At 51.9% G+C, this 24190-nt stretch overlaps 1 protein-coding gene and 1 long non-coding RNA gene across 7 annotated transcripts in view; one reads left to right on the top strand and one right to left on the bottom strand.

Annotated features, from left to right (window-relative positions):
- The window catches only part of PRDM11 (PR/SET domain 11), an 89198-nt gene that overhangs the window by 48825 nt on the left and 16183 nt on the right, over positions 1 to 24190 (bottom strand). The window contains exons 1-5 of one of the 5 annotated variants that reach the window (XM_082410412.1): positions 8201 to 8281; positions 6977 to 7109; positions 5720 to 5844; positions 5264 to 5367; positions 4417 to 4679 (exon numbers count right to left, since the gene is read on the bottom strand). In XM_082410412.1, coding sequence (XP_082266538.1) covers positions 4417 to 4679; positions 5264 to 5367; positions 5720 to 5844; positions 6977 to 7063 — 579 coding nt within the window. In that variant the 5' untranslated portion in view covers positions 7064 to 7109; positions 8201 to 8281. The other 4 variants (XM_082410416.1, XM_082410414.1, XM_082410413.1 and 1 more) reach the window with 4 other exon arrangements.
- On the top strand, positions 7124 to 14055 carry LOC309636894. 2 transcript variants are annotated; one of them, XR_014250283.1, is made up of 4 exons: positions 7124 to 7453; positions 8200 to 8321; positions 10059 to 10120; positions 13472 to 14055. It is a non-coding gene; the product is annotated as an uncharacterized lncRNA (long non-coding RNA). The 2 variants fall into 2 exon arrangements; XR_014250284.1 differs by having other exon boundaries at positions 7124 to 7659.

The raw sequence follows: 24190 nt of genomic DNA, 5'->3' as shown, positions 1-24190 counted from the left end.
ACTGCTCCCCCTCCTTAGGCATGTCTCCCCACGATGGAACTCCTTAAAGCCCCAGGCATCACGGAGGGATGCTGTCTTTGAAGGAACCCAAGGTCTGTCAGGTACTAGCTATGGGAGTTGGGGCTGCTTGCTTGACCTCTTCAGTCCTGGGTTCCCTTATCTGAACGAGAAAGGCAACCACCTCCACCTGCGGGACTGTTTTGTGGGAGAATGTGGTATACACCTGGCATATAATAATTGCTCAATGAGCAGCCAGACTTTGAAAACAAGCCAATCACCCTTGCTGGCTCCCCCTCCTCACCTCCCACTCACATCTCAATCCACAGCAATGTGGCTTCCACCCATGAAACTGCCCCTGCCAAGGACGCCAAGACCTGTGTGCCAATGGGCTCTCGATCCTCAAGCTTCTCGCCCTCTGCAGCACTGACCCCACTGCTCAACCCTTCCCAGGGCTTCAGCTGCATACATTTATACGCTTGGTTTTCCCTCCATACCCAGGCATCTGCCCTCGGCTGCAGACCCACACACACCGACGTGCCTCGGGACAGCGCCACCTGGGCATCTCGAGGGCACCTCCATCTCTACCCTACCCAACCTGAACTCGCCTTCTCCTCAGTCTCAGGCTACCTCTCTCCATCTCTCTGCACATTTTAGCAGATGTCCCCCCAAACACATAAGCCCACTGGATTAGTGTCCTACTACTGCTATAACAAACGGCCACAAACACAGTGGCTTAAAACAACACAAATTTATTGTCTTCCTTTTCTGGAAGTAAGGATTCCTAAAATCAAGGTGTTGGCAGGGCTGAGTTTTTTTCAGGTGGCTTGAAGGAAGAATCCGTTTCCTGGCCTTTTGTAGACTCTGCATGCCTTGGCTCCTGGCTCCTTCTCCATCTTCAAGGCCAGCAGCATAGGGTCTTCCAATCTTTTCTTTCTGACTCTAACTCTCCTGCCTCCCTCTTATAAAGATGCTTGTAACTGCATTGGTCCCACCCCGATAAGCCAGGATAATTTCTCCATCTCAAGATCCTCAACTTGATCACATGTGCAAAGTTCCTTTTACCATATAAGATAACACATTCACAAGTTCCAGGGATCTGGACATGGCCATCTTTGGAGAGCCATTGTTTGGCCTACTATAGTTACCTCCCTTCACCTGCTCCAAATCTCTAGGATATCCCTCCAGGGACAGAAAAAATGTTGGCCCACCTCCTTTCTACAGCCAGTGTCTCCATGTGAACCTTCTTAGGTAATATAAAAGCTTACCCATCACGCCTTATCTCTACTGTATATTCAATCATTTCTTCAGCTGGACTCCCTCCATTGGGTTTTTTAAGGAAGTTAATGTCTCATTAACAAACTCCCTTGACCCCAGTCTTCCCTCAGCCATCACCCTTCCTCTCTCCTCCACTTATTTCTAATCAAACTTCTGAGAAGTGACTATACCAGTCACCTCCATTCCAATGAGGTTCCCATCTCATTACTCTTCTGCAGGATTTCTCAGCCCTGGTACTGTTGACAACTGAGGCCAGATCATTCTTTGTTGTAGGAGGCTGTCCTATGTATTATAAACGGTTTACCAGCATCCCTGGCCTCTTACTTCTAGATGCCAGTAGCATATCTCCATCTTCAGTGGTGATGGCAAAAAAAAAAAATCTCCAGACATTTCCAACTACCCCAGAAAGGGGGCGGGGGGTATAAACTGCCCCAGGTTAACAACCACTGGCTTATAGTAACAGCTCTTGCTAAAGTCACCAATGACTTCCCTGGCACTAAATCCAGCAAACGCTTTCGAGCCCTTCTCTTGCTTGGCTTCTCAGCAGAGTTGGACATTGTTGGACATTCTGGCCTTCCCACCTCAGGCCACTCTTGCTCTGTCTCCCCTGCAGGATCAAACTCCCCTTCTGGACCGCTCACCGTTGAAGTTCCTCAAAGCTTAGTCCTTAGGCTGCTCTACCTCTCGCTCAGCCCATTCTCCCTGGGGGCTGCCCTCCAGCCCTCTGGCCCCACTGATCACCTATGCACAGGTGACTCATGAAGTAACATCTCCAGACGTCCTTTCCAAGCTCTGAACCCGTATATATAAAGCTGCCTAGTTGATATCACTACTTGGATATCTTGGCCTCACTCAACAAGATATATATCCAAGGCATCTCTCCAAACTCAACAAGCCCAAAACCCAAATCAGGATCTTCCCCTCAACCCAGTCCCCTTCTGGCATTCCCCATTTCTCACAGAAATTCACCATTCCTGACCTGTAGGGAGAGGAACGCTGCAGGAGTTGTTCACGACACTTCCCTCTCCCTTACTTGGGCCAATAGGTCTCTTCCCAAGTCAAATCTCTTTCATCTCTGAAACAGTTCACAAACCAGTTCACTTGTCTCCATGTCTCTGCCCCACCCTAGCTCAACCCTCCACCGTCACCAACTTCAAGAACAAACACAGCCCTCTGACTGGGGTGCAGACATCCATTCTTGACCAATGTCTCTACCCCATCAGTTCTCCAGCCTGCAGCCAAAGTCACCCTTTCAAAACATAAATGAAAGCTTTTCGCTGTTCTTAAAATGGAGAACGGAAGTCCCAGCTTGGCCCACTGGGCCCTACATGACCGAGCCGCTGTCTTCTCCAGGCCCATGTTTGCTGCACTCCAGGCACACTGACCTCCCAGTTGCTCAAACGTACTGTGCTCTCTTCTGCCACAGGACCTTTGCTCATGTTCTTCCATCCATCTTGATGCCCCTCACCCATCATCACCTGGTGGGAATTCTCTTCCTTCAATCACAGCTCAACTATTAGGAAGCCTTCCCCGACTTCTGGCCCCATCAAATCCCTTGGTTGATCACTTTTCTCCTAGCCCCACTGTCTCTCCATTACCTTTCAGAGCCATAATGTTACATTTATTGATGCTTATCTCATTCTTTAATTCCTTCCATCTTCCCCACAGTAAATTCTATGAGGGCAGGACTGATGTCTGATCTGGTCCACCATTGCGTCCCCAGAGCCAGCCCAGTGCTTGGCACAAAGCGGACCTTCAAGAGGTGTTTATTTAATGATAAATGAATCATCTTCCTACCCCCAGCCTGGCTCTCTCTACTGTCCCATGTCCCCCTATCCGTGTTCAAGTTTGGTGCCTGAAAGTCATCATTGGTAATCCTTCCTTTTCGAATCTGAAAATCCCTCTTCCTCACCTTCACATCCTGTCTATCAACGAGTCTTGGGGATTCTCCCCCCTAAATCTCTCTCAAATGTGCCCACCTCTAGCACTTGAGTTTAAGCCACCATCATTCCAGATGTGAACCCTCACTCCAGCCTTTTACCTAGAATCCCAATTCTCCATTCTGCAACCTACCATGTCACACCTCTGCTTGAAACGTTCCAATGGCTTCCCGTGGCCCACAGGATGAAGCATGCACTTGTCATGGCCTATGAAACACAGCACGATCTGGCTCCCACCTCCCTCTCCTGCCAGCTCTCGCTGCTCTGCCTCTCAGGCTCACTGCTGCTGCCACCCCCCCCACCCCAGACTTCTTGAGGTTCCTCTCTCTCAGCTGTTCTGCCTACACGGAGCATTTTTCCATCCCCCTTCTACTAACTGCTACTCATTCTGCAAGTCTCAGACCAGAGGAAATCTTGCCCAAACCCCTCAAGTAGGCCAAGAACAACAATAATAGCTGACAGTCACTGCGTGCTTACTAAAGGCAAGCACCATTCTAAGAACTTTGCAGCATTAACTCATTTCATCTTCACCATCAGCTATGATTATCCTGGCACAGAGAGGTTCAATGACTCATCCAAGGTCACATTAGATAGTAATTAGCAAACCTGGCTGACATGATGAACTCAGGCTCCAGGCCCCAAGTCCCAGAGCTCTGTGAACGCTGCCATCTCCCTGCGTACCCAGAGCGTCCCGTGTTCCCCCTTCAGAAGCAACTGTCACGTGTGCATGTATTTGTTCACTGCCTGTGCTCCCCACCAGACTGTCCACTCGCAGAGGGCAGGGACCGTGCCTGTCTTGTTGGAAGCTTTGCCTCTAGCATTGGGTATTACTGCTTTTTTAGCTGAACGTCATGCTATGCATCGCCACAGTCCCCAGCTCCAGGTCACCCACGCCAGAGGAGGGCTGGGGAAAACCCTTCATAAGTGTCATAGAATGGGCTGCCAGACACACGCATGAGGACTTATGGAGAAACTGCCCCACCACTGATTCTGTTGACTACCGCCAGATGGGGCTGCTCCGCATGGCCCTCGGCCACCAAGGGTCACAGGGGCAAGGGGACAGCCAGATCCATCATCCACGTGTCCAGGAGTGATGGCGGAAAAGCTCTGGGCCAGGCTGGGCCAGCGTATGGCTCCCCCTGCTGGTTTCCTTCCATGTTCGTGGCACCCTTTTCCGAGGCACAGCCCGGGAGACACTCACCAGCCACGAGAAGAAGCCAGCTGATTTGTCCTGGGTGGAGAGCTGCCCCTCATAGGGGCCGAAGATGTGGCCCTTGGGGATGACCTCATTTATGCAACGCACGTCATTCTCCCCACTGGCTTCCTTGACCACCTCCATGCCCTGGGGGATGGTGAGGGCCGCCCGGTCTGGGATGCCCACAGGCACCGGCGTGTCGGACACAAACACCGGGGGACCGTGGTTCGGGCACTCATCCACAAAGTACTCCTGGCAGGACTCGCAGACTGGAGGGATGGAAAGAGGAAAGAGAGCCTCAGTTGGGAGGTAGGACCCCCACGGAGGTGGCTGAGGGGCTGATGGGAGGCCCACCCTCCATGGGGGTCAGCGTAAGCCAGTGGAAAGTACACAGCATGGGACTTGGGAGTCCCAGCCCTGGCTCCACCCCAGCCAGTCACAGGCCCCTGAGTCTTCAGTAGTGATAACTCATTCCCCTCCCTGGGGACTCAAAGGACACACCCACCAACACCAAGGAAGTCAGTTTGAAAAAATAGAAGAAAGATCATGACTGGAGTCCAATAGGTCTGGGTTTGAATTGCAGCTGTGCCTCTGTGAGCTGTGGGACCTGACGCAGGCGGTACTTAACCCTCACCAAGTCTCAGTGTCCTCCCCTGGAAAATGGGACCAAATAATGGACACCTCAGTGGCTAATGGTGAGGATTAACTGAGGCCTGGACCTGTGTCTGGCACATAATAGGTGAGTGCCTATCTTCAGTATTCTCACTGCAAATTCCCTAAGCAGAGATGGGATGGGGGGTGGGGGGGTGAAGGGCACGCGGAGTGGCCAGGAGTAGCCCCAAGCTCCACTTACACCAGAAGTCCACTTGCTGGAAGCTTTTGGGCATGATGAGGTCACGCTTCCCCTTCAGTTTCCTGGGCTCCACTTCCATGGCGGAGGGGTCTGGTCTCCTAGAGCTGGCCAGGACAGGGGCCAGTAGAGAAAGCACAAAGCGATCAGAGTGAGAGGCTGGTGGGCAGGGAAACCAAGGACGTGGCCAGATGTGAGGCAGGTGGAGGAACCCCAGCCCACCTGCTTGTTCAGTGCAGTGGGTAGTGGAAAGGTAGGAGTCCTGAGACCTGGGTTCAGGCCTTCTTGGGCCACTGCTTGGGTTTTTCTAGAGCCTGTGCTCACCCCTGGTCCTAGGAGTTGCCCAGAGCAGAGTATGGAAGATGAGTAAAGCATGGGATGTCTTCCCAGGGTCCCCCATCAACCCAGCCCAGCAATGCCCCCCCTCCTCCCTCGCCTGTCCCCACATTGGGGCCTCACCAGGGTTGGCCATACTCCTGGTCGCGGAGCGGTGAGCAGACCTCTGTCTTCACCACTGTCACCATCTCCCCCACGGCCGCCTTGGTCTGCGCCAAGCACTCCTTCATGTTCTCAGTCATTCTGTCCTGGGGACGCGAAGGCGGGACCAGCACAGGAAGAGGATCAAAGAGACAGGGGAAGAGGGGTGAGTGGCAGAGAGGGCAAGCGGGGGTCTCCTGGAGCCTGGTTACCCCCCCTGCCATCCCCAGAGGAAGCGCTTGAGAACACAGACAACAAAAACAGCTGTAGCCCGGCCAAGAGGAAATGCCATTTCTATCCCGGGCTGGTCCTGGGGACGACTGGAGCCACCAGCCCCATGGGGTCAGGGGCCGGGAGTAGCTCAGGCCAGGAGGCAGGGCTGGGAAGCACAGCCTGGACCCCAAGACCAAAGGGCAAAGGGTATGAGGGACCCACAGGAGCCTCTGCACAGAACTCTGCAATGGGGAGCAGGGGAGGGATCGACTCAAGTCCAGCTGGGGCCAAAGGGGGCAGGCAGATGAAATGGGCCCTGAGCGCCTGGCTGCACAGCCCCTCACCCAGGGGCTGCCAGGGAATGCAGCCAGGCTCGCTTTGCCAGCTCAGAGCAGGTACAGGCGGGGCCTGGGGGTCCCCGTGTGGGCCGGCCCTGACTCCAGGCCCCACCCAGCTCTCTCTAGGGGAGTCTCCCTAGCCCGCAGCTTACCGCCCTCCTCCACCACCGCGCTGGGCTTCAGCCCCTCCCTTGGCACCCCAGGGTCCTCATGCCAAGCCCGGGGACACTCTTCGGGCCAGTACAGCGCTCAGCTCGGGCTGGGAGCGCGCTCGGCCCCCGGACTGGGCGAGCAGCGTGTGTGACTCACTACCCGGGGCCCCGCTGGCCACACCCCTGCTCCTCGGCTAATCAGCCCCCTGCTCCCCACCGGGGCCCCAAAGCCGCCGGCAGCGGGGAGGGGTGTGGGGAAACGTGACGGCCTGCCCCCTTCTCCGAGCCGGCGGGGACTGGGGGCGCGCGGAGGGGGGCGGGGGAGGCCCGGGCCGGGCCGAGAAGCCCCGCCCCAGCTCCCCCCGCCCCCGCCCCCGGGAACCCCCTGCTCCTGAAGCCCGCGGGTCATCCCGGCTGCGTGTCCGGCTGGGAAAGTGTGAGATCCCGAGATCCGGCCGGCACGGCGCACCGGCCGGGAGCAGGGGCGGCGCGGGGGGCCGGGGAGGGCGCGGGCTCGCTCTCTCCCTCTCACCAACCTTCCCGGCGGGGCGCTCCCTGCCCAGCCCGGCCCTGCCCAGCGCCCGCCCCCCGCCCGCCAGGCCCGGCATTCCTTGCGGGGGCATGTGGCTTCTTGCCGGCCCCGGGGGCACGCAGTTGGCTGGCGGCCGGGAGGGGGGCGCGCGGGGAGCGGGAGGAAGCGGGCGCCCGGGAGGGGCGGCGGGAGGGGGCCCCGCCTGGGAGGAATTCCAGCCCCTCCCGCGGGTCTCGTCCCCCACGCGGGCCGGGGGGCGCCTCGCGGGCGTCTGGTGAGGATGATAGCGCCGGGGAGGCTGGGCCCCGCGGCCCACCGCGCGCCCTCCCAGCCTCCGCAGCCCACTCGGCACGGCGGCAGCGCGGCCTGCGGCGCGGCCAGAGCGCCACCGCCACCCAAGTCGCCGGCCACGCACCGCAAGCCCGCCCTTCCCCACCTGCGCGGCCTAGGGTGGGGACCGGCGTCTGCGAGGGGCCCCAAGGTTGGTGCTTGGCTGACCTCATAGCCCACGAAATGGCCCCCCAGCCACCCGTGAGGTGGGCAGGGGTTGGGGGTCAGCGAGGCAGGAACCTAGGGCTGGAAGACATCCAGTGACTCGCCCAAGGTCACGCAGCCCATTCCTGGCGAAGTCTGCACTGGAGCCTAGGGCCTCCTCTGAGTAAATGGAAAACAGCAGGACCCCGAAATGTAAGCGTTTTGTTTCAGGACTGGTTCACTTTCATGCCACACCCTCAGCCCAGTCTTCTTCTAGAAGGATCACCCGAATCACCCTGGGGTGGGTTCAGGACTCAACCCATAGGTGCAGCTGCCAGGTGGGGGCAGGATCCAGGGGATTTATAAACGGTCACTGAACACCCCTGCCCTAAGGAGCACTTCTCAACCGCATGGACAACATTTACAGGCAACACATCCTGAGGCAGTTGGTCTAGAGTTTAGGAGCCTGGGCTCCCCGAGCCCACTGCTTGTGTTCAAACGCCAGCTATTGGCTATGTGACCCTGGGCAGGTGTTAAGGACTGAATGTTTGTATGTGCCCCCCCAGGAAAAAAAAAAATCCATAATCCCTATGTTGGATGCCCTAACCCACAGTATGCCTGTATTTGGAGACAGGGCCTGTGAGGGGGTGATAAAGGTTAAATGAGGTCATAAGGATGGGGCCCCAATCTAATAGGGCTGGTGCCCTTAAAGAAGGGGAAGAGACACCAGAGCGCCCCCTCTCTCTCCACCAGGTGAGGACAGTAGGAAGGCAACAGTCTGCAAGCCAGGAAGAGAGCCTTCACCAGGAACCAAATTAGCCAGCACCTTGATCTTAGACTTCCCAGCCTCCTGAACTGTGAGAAATAAGTGTCTGGTATGTAAGCCACCCAGTTTATGGCATTTTGTTATGACAGCCCGAGCTGACCTAGGCAGCAGGCTATCTAACTCCTCTGTGCTTCCATTTCTTCATTGGGAAAATGTGTCAAGTATTAGATTCTATCACAGACGTTGCTCTATTAAACAGACAGAGACATGTTTGGAGGGAGCTAGGGAGCTAGGCACCGTCTCTATACATCCACTGAAGAAAGCTCATCAAGAAGATGGGTATGCGCGGCATCATTAAGGAGAGGCTTTGAATTCTCTCCTTTGGATTGGACTTATTTTAAGTCAATCATTTGCAGACTCTGGCACTATAATAGGAACTGACCGCTTGGGACCATTTTGCATTGAGCTCTCCTGTTCTAGCCCCTCTGGCCTCCCCCAGCTTCACCTGTATGCCATGCTCCACCCTGCTGGGGGGGGGGGCCTGTGAACTTGCTGTGTATTCCACCTGGAACACACCTGGAAAACTCCTACCCATTCTTCAGCCCTCACTGTCCCCCCCCCATAATACCCTCTCATGTCCCTTTCCTCATGGCACTTGTCACTCTTAGAGCAGTCTTCTGTTAGTATGATTATTTGATGAATATCTGTTTCCCATAATAGATTAGAAGCTCCCCAAGGGCAGAGGGCAGGCCTTTTTGCTCACCACTGAATGGCCAGCACTTGTAACAGTGAGTGCCTGACGTCAGGGCAGAACAAGTGAAAGACAAGCCATATGCTAGGGCATAAACTTTAAGGAGGCACCCATTCTCAGGGTCATGAGCTTGCAGGATTGGCACCTGAGACTGAGTGCCTCCTTCAATTTTTGCACCCCTAGGCGCCTTGCTTGCCTTACCCGGGTCTCAGCCTTGCCTATCACATAGCATATTCTCAATAAATATTTACCAAGTGAATTCATGGCCAAATGACCCATGTCATAACTCACTGTCTCCCACCAATATGTCCTTCTGGCCCCTTTGAGTATCTCAACTCTGTAAGAGACCTCAGAGGGGGAGATAGGGTGGGTGGGCTATTGTTTTGAACCCTCTTCATGGGGTACTTTCTCGTGACCTCTGCCAGGCAAGGTGGGGGAGGCTGGCACCGAGAGGCAGTGAGGGACAGTGAGAGTGTGATGGAATTAGACTCCTGAGGCCTAGAGCCTGAATTTGATAATAAGTGTAAAGCATAAGCTGTGCAACCATGGGCATATGACTTCAACTCTCTAGGCCTTAGTGTCTTCCTTGGTAAAATGGAAATAATCAAAATTGTCCCAGAGAAATCACTGAGACAAAGGCTGGGTCAAGGTCTTGGAAAGAGCCAAGTGCTAAGGGTTTGTAAGGGATATTAATAGTAAACTGGTTGCCAGAGGCAAGGGGGTGAGCAGGAAGAGAAAGGAGAGGGGGGATGGAGGGAAGAGAGACTGGGGGAGAAGGAAAGGAGGGAGAAGTAGGCAATAGTAAGAGAATAAAGGCTGGAGGGGAAGAGGGAGAGGAGAGGAAATCAGAGAAAAAAGAAGGTGGAAAGGGAGAGGGAGACTCAGAGAGACAGAGGGAAAAGGCACACAGACATTTTTCTAAGTCTTAAATGGCCCTGGGGAAAACATTCCCTTATAAAAAAAAGCATTCATTTGAATCTCAAAGTATAGATGTCTGTGGGCCACTTACTTTCATGTCTTATTTTTCAATTACATCCCACCTTCATCCCATTAAAAAAATTGTGACGATTTATAACATAAACTCATACTCAACAGGACAGTTGAACAACGAGAGACCTCATGGAGAGGAGTGATGCCAATTATACCCAGAATCTGTGGTAAGATGTTTAATGATCTAGGTTTCCATTCAGTTCTGAGCCTCCTGGCAGCTAAGGCAAAAAGGGAAACACGATGGGTTACAAAGTACTCATTATTTGATACCTATTTATTGACTGGCTGCACAATTAAGTTCTTTTCATTCTTGGAGGGGTCCAGCTGCCTGGAGAACCAGAATCAACTCTCACTTACATAACTGGTGTGTATTACAACTCCTTTCTGTGTCTGTAATGAAGGCCATGGGGGCAGGGAGGGAGAAGATGGGATGTGGCAGGACTGAATGAACTTCCATTTGGGAAGAGAGGGAGAACACGGGCTTGTGTCCTTCATTAGGTCCAGCTCAGCGGGCACAGTAAGGCCCGAGCCAGGTGAAGCTCCAGCAACTGTTTCTGCAGACTGCTCTGGCCCTGCTTGCCCAGAGAGGGGCTTAGGGGAGGGGGGGGTGGCGGTCAGCAGGCCCCATAGAGGACTCCAAGCTGCTGGCAATGCTCCCTCTCAGCTGGCTCCTCTGAGTCTGCACCCGCAGAGATTAGGCATGTTGCAAACCCAGCAATGAGATGCAGACCCAAGAGGAGGGGGCAGAATGCGGCTCAGGAGCCTGCAGCTCTGTTTTCACTCTTGGCAGGTTGCCAGGGTCCTGGAATGCCCGGCAGCCAGTGTGGCCAGAGGACCAGGGGCCTGTACCCACTTGGGTACCCTAGAGGCTGGCACCATGAGAATCTGGCAGATCTGCTCTTGTACCCCCACAGCATTCTGTGTTGTCTCCCCGATAACAAAGGGACACGCAGTGAGGGGGCTGGCCCGAGTTACACAGTGACCTGGGCTGGGTATCCCAAGCCTTGGGTCTCAGTCCTGACTGTGCCATAAACTTTTATTTATTTATTTATTTTTGGCTGCGTTGGGTCTTTGTTGCTGCGCGCGGGCTTTTCTCTAGTTGCAGCGAGCGGGGGCTACTCTTCCTTGCGGTGCTCAGGCTTCTCATTGCGGAGCACGGGCTCTAGGCGCGCGGGCTTCAGCAGCTGTGGCTCCCGGGCTCTAGAGCGCAGGCTGAGTAGTTGTGGCGCACGGGCTTAGTTGCTTGGCCGCATGTGGGATCTTCCCGGACCAGGGCTCGAACCCGTGTCCCCTGCATTGGCAGGCGGATTCTTAACCACTGTGCCACCAGGGAAGGCCCTGTGCCATAAACTTTTTAGGTGATCCTGAGCAAGTTCCTGCCTGGCCCTGAGCCTCAGTTTCCCCTTCCTGAAAAACTAAAGTTCCAACATGGTTCTTAACAGTAAACCATGGGGATAATTGGGGGAAAGCACGGAATTATTACAGAGAGTTGTTGGATTTATATGTCCAGCAAGCACTGCCTATGGAAAGAATAGATTATATGCCTTGAACTGAGGCATAAGACAGATTTGCAAATGTATGTAGGTACTTTTGTGAGGAACTAAAAGTAAATTTATTTAACACTGTTATTGATTCATAGAAGCCCTATGGCACCATGTGTTTTGTTAACCAACTGATACCAGCACAGCCCTCAACAAGCTGTGTAACCTTGAGAAAATTCACTACCTGCTCCACCTCGGTTTTCTCATCTGTCCAATGGGACAGATATCAGCTCCTGTCTCATAGGGCTGTTTTACAGAGCATAGTGCCTGGCATGTAATAGGTACTCTATAGATATTAGTTCTTCTTATTGTCCATTTTATTTATTATTTTAAAAGTGTAGCACACATCAGGTGAGCATGTTGGTGAAATTTTTTTGACATTAAAAGAGGGCCTTGGGCTTCCCTGGTGGTGCAGTGGTTAAGAATCCGCCTGCCAATGCAGGGGACACGGGTTCGAGCCCTGGTCCGGGAAGATCCCACATGCCGCGGAGCAACTAAGCCCGTGTGCCACAGCTACTGAGCCTGCGCTCTAGAGCCCGTGAGCCACAACTACTGAGCCCACATGCCACAACTACTGAAGCCCGCGCACCTAGAGCCTGTGCTCCACAACGAGAGAAGCCACCGCAGTGAGAAGCTCACACACCACAACGAAGAGTAGCCCCCGCTCGCCGCAACTAGAGAAAGCCTGTACGCAGCAACGAAGACCCAACACAGCCAAGAATAAATAAATAAATAAATAAATAAATTTATTTTAAAAAATAATAATAAAAGAGGGCCTTCACGAGTAGTCAATACCCTTAATAGAGAAACACTTTCAATAAATCTATACTATAAAGATGCTTATCCCAATGGAAAAAAAAAATGGAAAAGAACGTGAAAAAGCAATCTGCAAAAGAAAAGAGACAAATGGCCAATATGCTTTATGGAAAACCACAAAACTCTAATACTCAAATAAATATAAGTTAAAACAAATAAATATCATTTCTCCTCTATTAAATTGGCAAAGATTAAAAATCTTGATATTAGTCAGAGTTGGCAAGTGTGTGGGGGAAATACCCTACATACCCTACTAGTTAGAATAGAAATCGGTGTAATCTTTCTGCAGGGCAATTTGGCAATGCATATGAAACGCCTTGAAATGAGCAAAACCTTTGTAGGAGCAGTCCCAAATCTAGGAATTTATCCTAAGGACATAATTAAGTTGTGTGCAAAGATTTACCCACAAGGCTGTCCTCTGCAACACTATTTTTAGTAGCAAAAAACAGGAAATAACTTAAACCTCGAAAACAGGAGAGAAGTTAATACATAACACACAATGAAATATTACACAGCAATTAACAGTGCTTTAGAAGAATATTTATTGACACGGAAACACAGGCTCAACATACTGTTAAAGAAAAACTGAAAGTTATGAAGTGAAAGAAGCCAATCTGAAAAGGCTACATCCTGTGTGATTCTAACTCTATGACATTCTGGAGAAGGCAACACTATGGAGAGAGTAAAAAGATCAGTAGTTCCCAGGGGTAAGAGGGTGGGAAGGGTGAATAGGCAGAGCACAGAGGATTTTTAGGGCAGTGAAACTACTCTGTATGATACTATAATGGTGGATACATGTCATTATACATTTGTCCAAACCCTCAGAATGTAAAGCACCAGTGAGCCTTAATGTAAACTGTGGCCTTGGGATGATAATGATGTCAGTGTAGGTTCAGCATTTGTAACAAATGTACCTGCCTCTGGTTTTAACTGTGTAACCAACAGTTGAATGCCTGCTGGAGTGGCCACTGGACTGGCCACATAGCTGAGGACTGATGGGTCCAAGCACACCCCCAGCTCTTGGAGTCTGGGCTAGTCCTCTGACTAATGCTGCTGTCCATAGTGGGGGAGGTTCTGGGGGTGGGGGCCAGGGAGCACAGGGAAACCCTCTACTTTCTGCTTGATTTTCCTGTGAACCTAAAACTGCTCTAAAAAATAAAGTCTAGGGACTTCCCTGGTGGTGCAGTGATTGGGAATCTGCCTGCCAATGCAGGGGACACGGGTTCGAGCCCTGGTCTGGAAGATCCCACATGCCGCGGAGCAACTAAGCCTGTGCACCACAACTACTGAGCCTGAGCTCTAGAGCCTGCGAGTCACAACTACTGAGCCCGCGAGCCACAACTACTGAAGCCTGTGCACCTAAAGCCCGTGCTCTGCAAGAAGAGAAGCCACCGCAATGAGAAGCCCGCACACCGCAACGAGAAGTAGCCCCCGCTCCCTGCAAATAGAGAGAAAGCCTGCGTGCAGCAACGAAGACCCAACACAGCCAAAAAAACAAATAAATAAATAAATTTATTTATCTATTTAAAAAAATAATAATAAAGTCTATTTTTTTAAATGAAAGTTGCAAAGATAGATACAAAATAATTCCATATAAAAATGTATATTTAGCTATACGGATTTGCACATACAGATCTGGGAGAATACATATTGGGATATCACTAGTGGTTAGTTGCGGGACTTATGCCAAAGAGAGTTTCTGTTTTCTTTTTGCTAAAGAGAAAAAAAGTCACTTAAAAAATTTCTAGAGGGCTTCCCTGGCGGCGCAGTGGCTGAAAGTCTGCCTGCCAATGCAGGGGACACGGGTTCGAGCCCTGGTCTGGGAAGATCCCACATGCCCCAAAGCAACTAGGCCCGTGAGCCACAACTGCTGAGCCTGCGCGTCTGGAGCCTGCGCTCCGCAACAAGAGAGGCCGCGATAGTGAGAGGCCCGCGCACTGCGATGAAGAGTGGCCCCCACTTGCCGCAACTGGAGAAAGCCCTCGCACAGAAACGAAGACCCAACACAGCCAAAAATAAATAAATTAATTAATTAATTAAAAAATAAAAAAGAAATGGAAACTTTGTTATAAAAAAAAAAAAAATTTCTAAAGGAACTCTTCATACTCATTTAGTTGAGAAATTGCCAGAGAAGATAATAACTAAGATTCTTCCATCTTTACCCACTTGTCAGTAGATACTGAGATCTAACCAACTATTTGGGAGGAAGGAGGAATCCAAATTAAAGACTGAACACCAGGCATATGTGTCACTTGATGCACATTCGATGAATGAAGGAATCAATCAATCGACCAGTTGAGCAATAAGGGCCCCAATATTTCAACCATGAAACACCTCTGTTTTAATTTTTTCTGATTCCCATTTGAAAGATTTTGTCTACCAAACATACTGCATGTATTGTATGATAATTCATTCATTTTCCTAGTTTTTCTAATACACACAGGTTATGTGATAACCAGGGTGAACACATGGGTTCTTTGCTGTCATTCTAAGCAAAAGCAAAGAAATCTAGCACATTCATTCACTTGTCCTGCTGATTACAGGGAGCCGTGCGATTTCCATTACACTGCTCTATGTTCAAAAAATAGCTCGGTGGATAGAATACTATGCAGAAGTGAGACTGGACCACAACTGCATGCTTAGTATAGATGAGTCATAATACTGAGAAAAGAAACGAGACCCCAAAGAGTACATGCCGTATGGTTTAATTTATATAGTTAAAAATAGGCAAAACTATGGTGGTTACAGGGGTTACTGGTTATCCCTGCAAAGAATTATGATAGAAATGGGCAGAAAAGGGGGTTCTGGGGTGCTGGCCATGCTCTATTTCTGGATCTGGGTACTGGCCCCTTGGGTGTGTTAAGTTTGTGAAAATATATTGAGCCATGCTCTTATAATATGTGCATTTTTTATATGTATGTCAATAATAACAAAGAAAAAAATCTGCAGGGGCCCTCAGGGCAAGGAACTCCCATGGCGGGACCTCCAACCCCATCCAGCCCTTGATTTTGCAGCTGGGGGAACTGCGGTCCAGCCAGGTGAGGCTCCTGCCTCAGTCATGGCAGATCTGGTTTCAGGCCTTTACCTGCACGGCAGTTTCCACTGAGCATCAGTGGTGCAGCTGGCCAAGGCCTGTAGAACACATTCTCCCAAGGTGGTTCCTCCTGCAGAACCTTTTAGAGGTACTATGTTGACTCCATGATGGTAAGACTTTGATAAGGAGTTGGAAGAAACAGTGTAAAGGTTCGTGAGTCAAATGGAGAAGCTGGTGAAGGATGGCACCTTTTTTTTCTGAGTTTCTTCTTACAGCAGATACTGCTAGTGGCTTACCTGGATCCCATTCCCCCTTTCCTCCCCCTAATGGAATTGGACTTTGTTCAGATGCTGCACCTTCCTCACTGGACCTACTGCCCTACCCTCGGGGGAAAGCACGCAGCCTTTGTTGCAAATGGCTGCCACGTCCTGCGGAAGACCCCAGCAGGAATCACCCTTAGGATGATGTTCCGCAGAGCAGCGGAAAGGTGTGGTATAGTAATAGATGTATCTGGTCTTTGTCCCCAGTTCCTGGAACAGAGCTCCTAAAACCCTTAGCATTTCCCAATAGGAGTGTCTTTTGTTATTCACAGGGAGCCGCTTGCTATCACACCTGAGTTGATGCTAATGAAGTGACTTAGGATGGGGCCCCTTGATAGACTTAAGATGGGGCTGATCACCAGAAAGACCAAGAGATTAGAGTTAGAACTTTCAGTCCCATCCACTGACTTGGGGGTGGAGGTAAAGACTGAACTCTATAAAAATTCTTAGGATTCAGAGAGCTTCGTGGCTGGTGAACACATCCAGGTGCTGGGAGAGTAGCGCGTCTGGAAAGGGCATGAAAGCTCCACGCCCCTCTCCCCATACCTTGCTCTATGCATCTCTTCCATCTGGCTGTTCCTGAGTTGTATCCTTTATAATAAACCAAAAATAGTAAGTAAAGCACTTTCCTGAGTTCTGTGAATTGTTCTCGGGAGTTATAGAACCTGGGGAGGGGGACGTGGAAACCCCTGATTTATGTTGGTCAGAAGTATGGGTGGCCCAGGACTTGCAAGTGGCGTTTGAAGTGGGAACAATCTTGAGGGAGTGGGCCCCCAACCTGTGGGATCTGTGCTCATTCTGGATAGTTAGTTTCAGTTGGTGTCGAAGTATCAGAGCATGGTTTGTTCGGTATTGGAAAACATACCGGAGACGGGGACTTTAAATGACATGGTTAAGACATTAAATCAACGGGTCCTGAAAACTGCCCTACTTCTGCACTTCCTGTTACTTCGTTTTACTCAAGCCTGACTAGGACAGGGTCTCTGTTACATGCAGCCACAGCCATCCTCACCGGTACCCTACCCTGCCAAAGGTGCAGGCTCCACCTACCCGCAGGTCCAATCGGGCTGGGATCAGAACTCCGCTGTGCCTCTGTAAAGCATCCTCCTCAGTGGTGCCTTGGACTACAAAGGGGCAAAGGGAGGGGCTGCAGCATTACACCCCCAGCCACCCCTCTCCCCTAAGCCCAAGATCTGACCTGCAGCTATAACCTGAGCTCTCTCTCTCATGCACTGCTGGTGGGAGTGTAAGACTGGTACCTCTAGGGAGAGCAGTTTGGCACTGGGAACCTTTCAAAAATGCACATAATCTTCGATCCTGCAATTCCACTTCTAGGAGTTTCTCCAAGACACATGTGTAAGGGTATTCACTGCAGTCTGGAATTGTAAGGAACAACGAGCGTGTCCATCTGGAGGTTGGTTAAATAACTGATGGCATATCCATACAACAGGCAGCTGTTTCAAAGAAGGAACTGATGGAACAAACTCCATCCCCTGCTTCCACTCTGCCCCTACTGTCCATTCTCCACCCCACAGCCAGGGTGAACCCATTACAGCCTAGGTCAGATCAGATGGCCCCCAGCTCAAAACCCTCCTCAGAGCCCCATCTCACGCAGAGCAAACAGCAAAGCTCTTCAGTGGCGTGCCAGCCGGACCCAGTCTGCCCTCACTCCCTCTGGACCTCATCTCTTCCCACTCCCCCTTCACGCCCACCACAGCCCCAAAGGCTGCCTTGCACAGCCTGCAACAAGACACGCTTCGTCTAGAGCCTTTGCACTGGCTGTTCCCCCTGCCTGGAATGCTCTTCCCCCAGGGACCCACAGGGCTCAGTCCTTCACGCCCTTCAGCCCTTTGCTGAATATCACATTCTCTGGCCACCTATATAAACTTGCAGCCCCCTTACGCTTTCTACCCCTCCTTCCTTGCTTCATTTTCCTCCAGAGCACTATTCACTGTCAAATATATGCAGTACTTATTTATATTCCTGGCTGGCTGTCTCCCCGACTAGAATGTAAAGTCCAGGAAGGCAGAGATATTTATCTGTTTTGTTCATTGCTGTATCCTCTGCCACTAGGAGAGTGCCTGGTGCAAAGTGAAGCACACAATACACACGTGTTGAATGGATTACATAATTCATGGTGAAAACAAAATCTTGGTAAAGAAGACTGTATAATTTGAGAGGCAGCAGAAAATGGTGGTTTGAGACCAGGCTGACTAGGTTCAACCCCCAACTGCGTCAACCACTGTGTGATGTCGGGGGAGTTCCTTAACCTCTCTGTACCTGGAGATATTAATAGCACCTACCTGGTAAGGCTGTTATGAGGATTAAATGAGTTAGTATTTGTTATCTACCTAGAATGGTGTCTGACACAAACTGAGTAAGCTATATAAATGTGTGTTACATAAAATAAACATACCCCGTTTTAATAAAATTAGAAGGACATACACATTCATATGTGCTTATGTATGCACGGAATAGCTCTAGGCTATGACAGCTGCTGTTCCTGGGATTGCGGGCTGAGGGAGGAAAATTCTCATTGAATTTTACACCAGATCCACGCATTTCTAATTTAAAAAAATAGATCAGCAATGCCTAGGAGTTGTCAATTGTTGAGGCTGGGTGATAGGTACATGGAAGTTTATTATACTCTTCTATCTTTTTTGTAGGGTAAAAAATTTTAGAGTACATATCAGTATTAATAGTCTAAAAAAGAAGTCCCAGGCTACCCTGCCACCTCCCCTCCCAGCATGCCAGCGAGTGGAACAGAAGGGGAGACTGCATCTGCTGATGGAGGGAGGGTGGGCGGGGTGGGGGTCGGGGCTCCTTCCAGCCACCTGCTGTCCCCACGGAGGGGGACCCTGAAGTCCAAATTCACTGAGTCCCACCTGGCTCCAGGATTCCAAGCACCAAGTCAACCACACGAGGCTGGGGGAGAAGGGCTGTGCTGGGAGCGCTGGGTCAGGCTGCAAGCGGCGTAGGGTCTCTGGGCTGAGCTACCAGGGGCTCAGGGAGGCCACGCTTGCAGATGCCAAAGCAGGAGGAAGGGAAGGTCTTGATGGAAAACGGCCTGGATGTGTACATTCATTTAAGGACACTCAGAGGCGGCCTGCATTGATTGCTTGCAGGCAGATGTTGGGAGACCAGATATGTCCTCTGGTGTCCCCAGCTCCTTACCCCTGTGATGCTAATGCAGAGGGCACACAGTCTTTAAGCAATCTGCCCCCAAGTCACACCTGCAGGGGTGTGACTTTAAGCAATCTGCCTCCTAAGGGGCAGGGCTGGGGAAGGTGTGCTCTCGCATCTTACTGCCTCCTACTCCCAGAGGAAGACTCTGGGAGATACAAACCCACCGCCATCCAGCCTGTGCTCGGCAGCCCCTCCCCCAGCTCCGTTCTCCCCGCCCCTCTCCACAGTGCTCTTAGCTTTCTCGCCTCTACACTCCTCCCGACCCACCCACCGACGGAGCTGGTGCCTCTATTTAGCCAGGTAGGACCCTGGTGAAACACCACGCGGTGTCTTGGCCACAAGGAAAGGGGTCCTACTGTCCACAGCACGACTCCCGGAGGGAAAGGCCCATGTAGGGAGGGGCTGCAGGGCCCTCAGGGGCCCCGTGGGCCTGGTGCCAGCCTTCACTTCTCCTGCAGTCTCCTTCGGCTCCCTCCCTCCTCCTTGTTCCACCCGGCCCTGCCATTCTCACTGCCTGTCTATTCACCCAGTCCTGCCCAGAATCTCAGAATGAAAAGAAAGCTCAAAAGTCACCTAAATCTTTGCTTCTCCTGGTGTGTTCCACAGACCAGCAATAGGGCCACCACACGGCACTTGTTAGAAATGCAGAGTCCCGAGCTCCACCCCAGACCCCCTGAATCTGAGTGTGCCTTAAAACAGGAGATTCCCCGCGGTGATTTGTATGCAGAGTTGAGTTTGAGAAGCACTAGTCTAAATTGCGAGAGGCTGGAAGCCACAGTGTATGTCATCACTGAGCGTGCTTGAACACCTCCAGCAGGGGACCAGGCAGCCAGGCCACCATCCCATCTTTGGACAAGTAAGGGGTGTGTGTGTGTGTGTGTGTGTGTGTGTGTGTGTGTGTGTGAGTGAGAGAGAGAGAGAGAGAGAGAGATGGAAGGGGTGGTCCGCCATGGGTCCTGAGCGTCCCCTGCTGAGTTTATCAGACTGCAAGCCCTCACCATTCTCTGACCTCTGACTGTGAGCCATTTCTGTAGCTAGTCACACAAGTAACTAAGTAGGTCATGGTGACCACAGCATGAATACTACCATACAACTGCTCGCTCCCCGGGGAAGGGGAACCAGCTTCTTTACCGCTTGCTACAAAAGGTGCCGAGCCCTCAGCCCTGAGCTCTTCCAGTGCAGTGTAACCCACAGTCACCGTCTGGGTCCGTCGTGTCACCCGATGGGACCTGGGGGCACAGTAACCGGTTCTGCCGTGCTCATGCTCCTGCTGTCTCCCGTGCTGGGGGTAACAAACTGTCTTGCTGATCCATGGAGTCTTGGCCACATGTAGCATCCACACCAAGAGACTGGGGTTCTTTCCTAACTATGTATGTGTGTGTAGGTGTGTCTGTCTGTGTGTGGGTACCATTAGTGGCCATTTATGAAGAATTAACTATCTTCCCACGTACTCCTGCAAAGGCTCACGCATGTGGGTTTATACTAGGACCTCGGTTTGAGGGGATTCAAAGGGAACCTGGACCTTCCTGAGCACCTGCTTTGTGCCAGGTCTTGGCCAGGTGCTCCACTTTTTTATTATCTCACTTAATCCTCTTCGCAAACCTGCAGGGTGGAGTCTATCCCCGTTTTATATTTGAGGAAACTGAAGCTCTACCAGCAGCTCAGTCTTGAAACAGTAACAAGCATAAATTATCTGGACACAGGCAATAAAGAAGAAAACAACGAATGAGATGATTTCGGAGGACACCTGTGAATGCGAGGCGCTGTGATCACTAATTATTATAATGATTGTGTGTCAAGCTGGACCGAACAAACAGTGTCCTGGGGCTTCTCCGGCTGGGCTGACAAGCTCCGCACGGAGGAGACACTGTGGAACCGTGACACTCCGTAGCGGGGGTTGGGGGGTGGGGGGGGGCGAACCTGGCAAGGACCAAGGACAGAAGACCTTCATCCTGGTCCTGGAGGAAAAAGGGGCACGGATGTGGCTGATGCCAGGCTCTGTGCCCGGTGTTCTACACATACCGTGGAGGATACTCATTTATTCGCTCTTGACTTTTGCATGCTATGGAGTGCCGGGCACTGTCCTAGGTGCTGGGACCCTAGGGTGAACTAGGTCCCTGACCTCGTGAGGCCTGCAGCCTGGGTAGAATGTCTGTAGGTTTCCCCACTAGCATCCATTACCCCTTCTGGCACCAAGCCCCCTGGTGTCCTTGGGGAGACCCCTTTTCAAAATGCTTCACTCTGATTGGTTGGCCCAAAGGCCAACCCACCAGTGCTTATATCTGCCCATCACAGTGAATGGTGTAGGGAAGGGTAAAGGGCCCAGTTAATCATGAGCTGCAGTTTTGGGGTTTTGGAGGAATCTGCTGGGAAGAGGGACTCTGAAAATGTAGAACGTAAGTACGGATCTGCTGGCAGCCAGCCACGGTGCCACCACACACGGCAGCCTGCCTATGAATGGAGCCAGTACAGAATAAAGCAGAGTAGGATAGACCGAGTCCTGATGACGCCGTGTGAGCCCTGGATCCAACTGTGCCTGAAGCTGTAGATGCTCCTGGACTTCTCACTTTGCGGAGCCCATAAATTCCACTTTTGCCTAATCCTGTTAGACTTGAAATTCTGTCTGATTGTATTTAGTCCTTTCAACAATCTACTGAGTACAGTTTTACTTTACTTGTTTTTCAGACAGAAAATGGAGGCTCAGAGAGGTTAAGTGGCTTGAATAAGGATGCACAGTAACTGTCTGGAGACTCTCCAAGTCAAAGCCCATGCCCTTTCCACTACTCCAAGGTGGCAGTCTAGTGTAGAGGGTGATAAACTGCAGTCGAGCGTGAGGTAGGGTCTTCCATGTCAGGGAGTGAAGGGACCTCCTAGGAGAGGTGGCCCCTGAGGGATTACTAGAACAAGACTTGCTCTTATCAGAGACAGGTCTGTAGAGAGGCAGCAGAGGAAAGGATCCACAGCTTACAAACTGGTGGCTGGGTTTTTTTCCAGTTTTTATTTTTGCTTTAGTTGCCAACTTTAAAGAAACATAAGATTTCGTGTAAAAACATGGATGTTCAGCTTTTCTGGAAAACCAGAAGCTCTAGCAACGCTAAGCAGGGGGTCCCACGTGGCAACAATTTGCCAGAGCTGGGCGATGGTGGCCAAATGGGCAAGGCACTTACTTTCCAGATCTCCGGCCAGCCCGTGTCATTCAGGGTCGTCCCCTGCCTGGGCTGGGCTGCTGAGTGTGTGGCCTGCATGGCAGAGACCAAAGTGCTGTGTAGACGCTGTCCTCTGAGAACCCAGCCTCAGGTGAGAGGAGGGCGCTGGGGAGGGACCACGGTGGCCCCCCGCCTCTGTCCGCTCTGGCTGCTCCCAAGTCCCCAGGGCCCAGAACGGTTCCTGGTAGGGGCTCAATGCACACTTGGCGGAGGGAAGAAGAAAATGAGAGTGTGAGCTGGGAGCTTCCAGGACCACCTCACAGCGACCGTATAAACCAACTCCAAGAGGCACCTTGGTGTAGAAGTCAGGAACAATGTGGGCTCTGGAGTGGGCACAAATTATGGCTCCACCACATACAACTGTGTCATCTGCGGAAGTTATTTTCACCTTCTGGGCCTTCAGTTACCCCTCCATAAAATGGGGATAATAATAGTCAGAGGGTTGTTGTGAGCAAAATGGTAAGCAGTCAGTAAGTAACTATTAGCCTGACTTCTTCCATGATTCACTGACCTGAGATAAATTCCTTCCCCTCTCTGAGCCTCAGTTTACCCGAGGTGGTTAGATTTGATTTTTGGCTTGAACTTACCAGCTCTGGTATTCTGTGACTATGAAAATTCAGCATTCCTGCAAACTCCCAGAGCTGAGCCACAAAGAAGCACCCTAGCAGGTCACAGGGGTCTCTCTGCTAAACCACTCCCCCACTGAGGTCAAAACAGACCTGAATGTCCGTCATGGTTATAACCATTTGATTCCAAATTCATTTAGATTTAGCCAAGTTCCAGCCACAGGACCTGCTGTGGCTCATTTACTCCAAATCATAACCCAAAGGCACAGGAACAGAGCTGCAAGGAGCCGGCCCTCGGGGGCCCTTTCAGGGATCCCAGGGTGTCCTGTGCTTGCTTCTGAGCATGCAAGCAGGGCTCGCTCGGCACAGGCGTTTCACTGCGGCTGGCGCCGGGTCATCCAGCTGGCAGAGCCGTTTCCATTTCTCTCACACGCCCCCGGATGGGAAATGATTCATGAAAACCAAGAAGGTAAAATTAGCCCAGAGGCTGCCGAGTAATTTATACAGCCAACAGCCCCAGGAGGGAGGGAAGGCCCCTGCTGCCAGCTCAGTGTGGCCTCCTGGGGGCTGGCGGAGACCAGCCTGGCCATCAGGAGCCTCTGCCTCTGGGGTCTTCTATTTCTGGACTCAGCCTCCAGGACTGCTGGCGAGGCTTCCGGAGCTTTCTCTGACCCCTTCCATCCCCTCAACAGATCTGCTCGTGACATTAGGGACCTGCTGAGTGTCAGCGGGTGGCTGTGGAGACACGCATGCGTTTCACCCTCACCTCAGCCTTGGGGGGAAAGTTTCACTTCCTGTCTCACAGGTGAGGAAACTGAGGCTCAGAGAGGCCAGGTGAGTGGCCAAAGATGTGTGGCAAAGCTCACATTCAAACCCAGATCTCATGGCCCCCAGAATCAGTGCTTCCCCCCATGCGGGGTGCTGTCTGCCGAACCCCAGTTTCTCAGGGTGGGGGCGAGGGAATGGACCTGGTGGGGTTCCCTGGCAAGCCCCACCTCATCCTGCCATGTGCTTCTCAGTCTCAGGACTATTTAGGACTAGGACCTGGTCCTTGACTCCAAGCCCAGTTGTCCCAACTGTCAAGGTGGAGAGTCCCCAGTATCCTAGTATCTTCAAAAGGGGATGAGAAAATGCCAGGCTGGGCCCTGAGCCATAAATCATACCCCTAAAAGGGAAGGACAGAACAGCAGGTATCGGTGAGCCCCATGGTCCCACTTCATGGGGCCAGACACCAAGGCCCAGAGAGGGGTAGGAACTTACTCAAGGCCACACAGCAGATCTATGGCAGAGCCTGGGATGGAACTGCATCTCCTGAGTCCCACTGCAGAGAGCCTACTGTCAGAGCTGTTCACAAAGTGAGCAAATCTGAATGGGGGTTCCCAGCACGCAGGGGCAGCTGAGGCAGGAGTCACCCGAGACCTCCAGGGGCCCTTGATCTGGTTCCTCCCCAGGCATCTGCCCCCAGTTTTGGAACCCACAGTGAGGAACTGGAGAGGGCCCCTCAGAAGGCGGTAGGTGAGACTCCACACCTGTGGGAACCTGGGTGAGTCACCTCGCCTCCCTGAGCC

Source organism: Balaenoptera physalus (assembly GCF_965194825.1).
Source record: "Balaenoptera physalus genome assembly, chromosome: 10".
NCBI lineage: Eukaryota > Metazoa > Chordata > Mammalia > Artiodactyla > Balaenopteridae > Balaenoptera > Balaenoptera physalus.
This window is presented reverse-complemented; position numbering and strand designations above follow the sequence as displayed.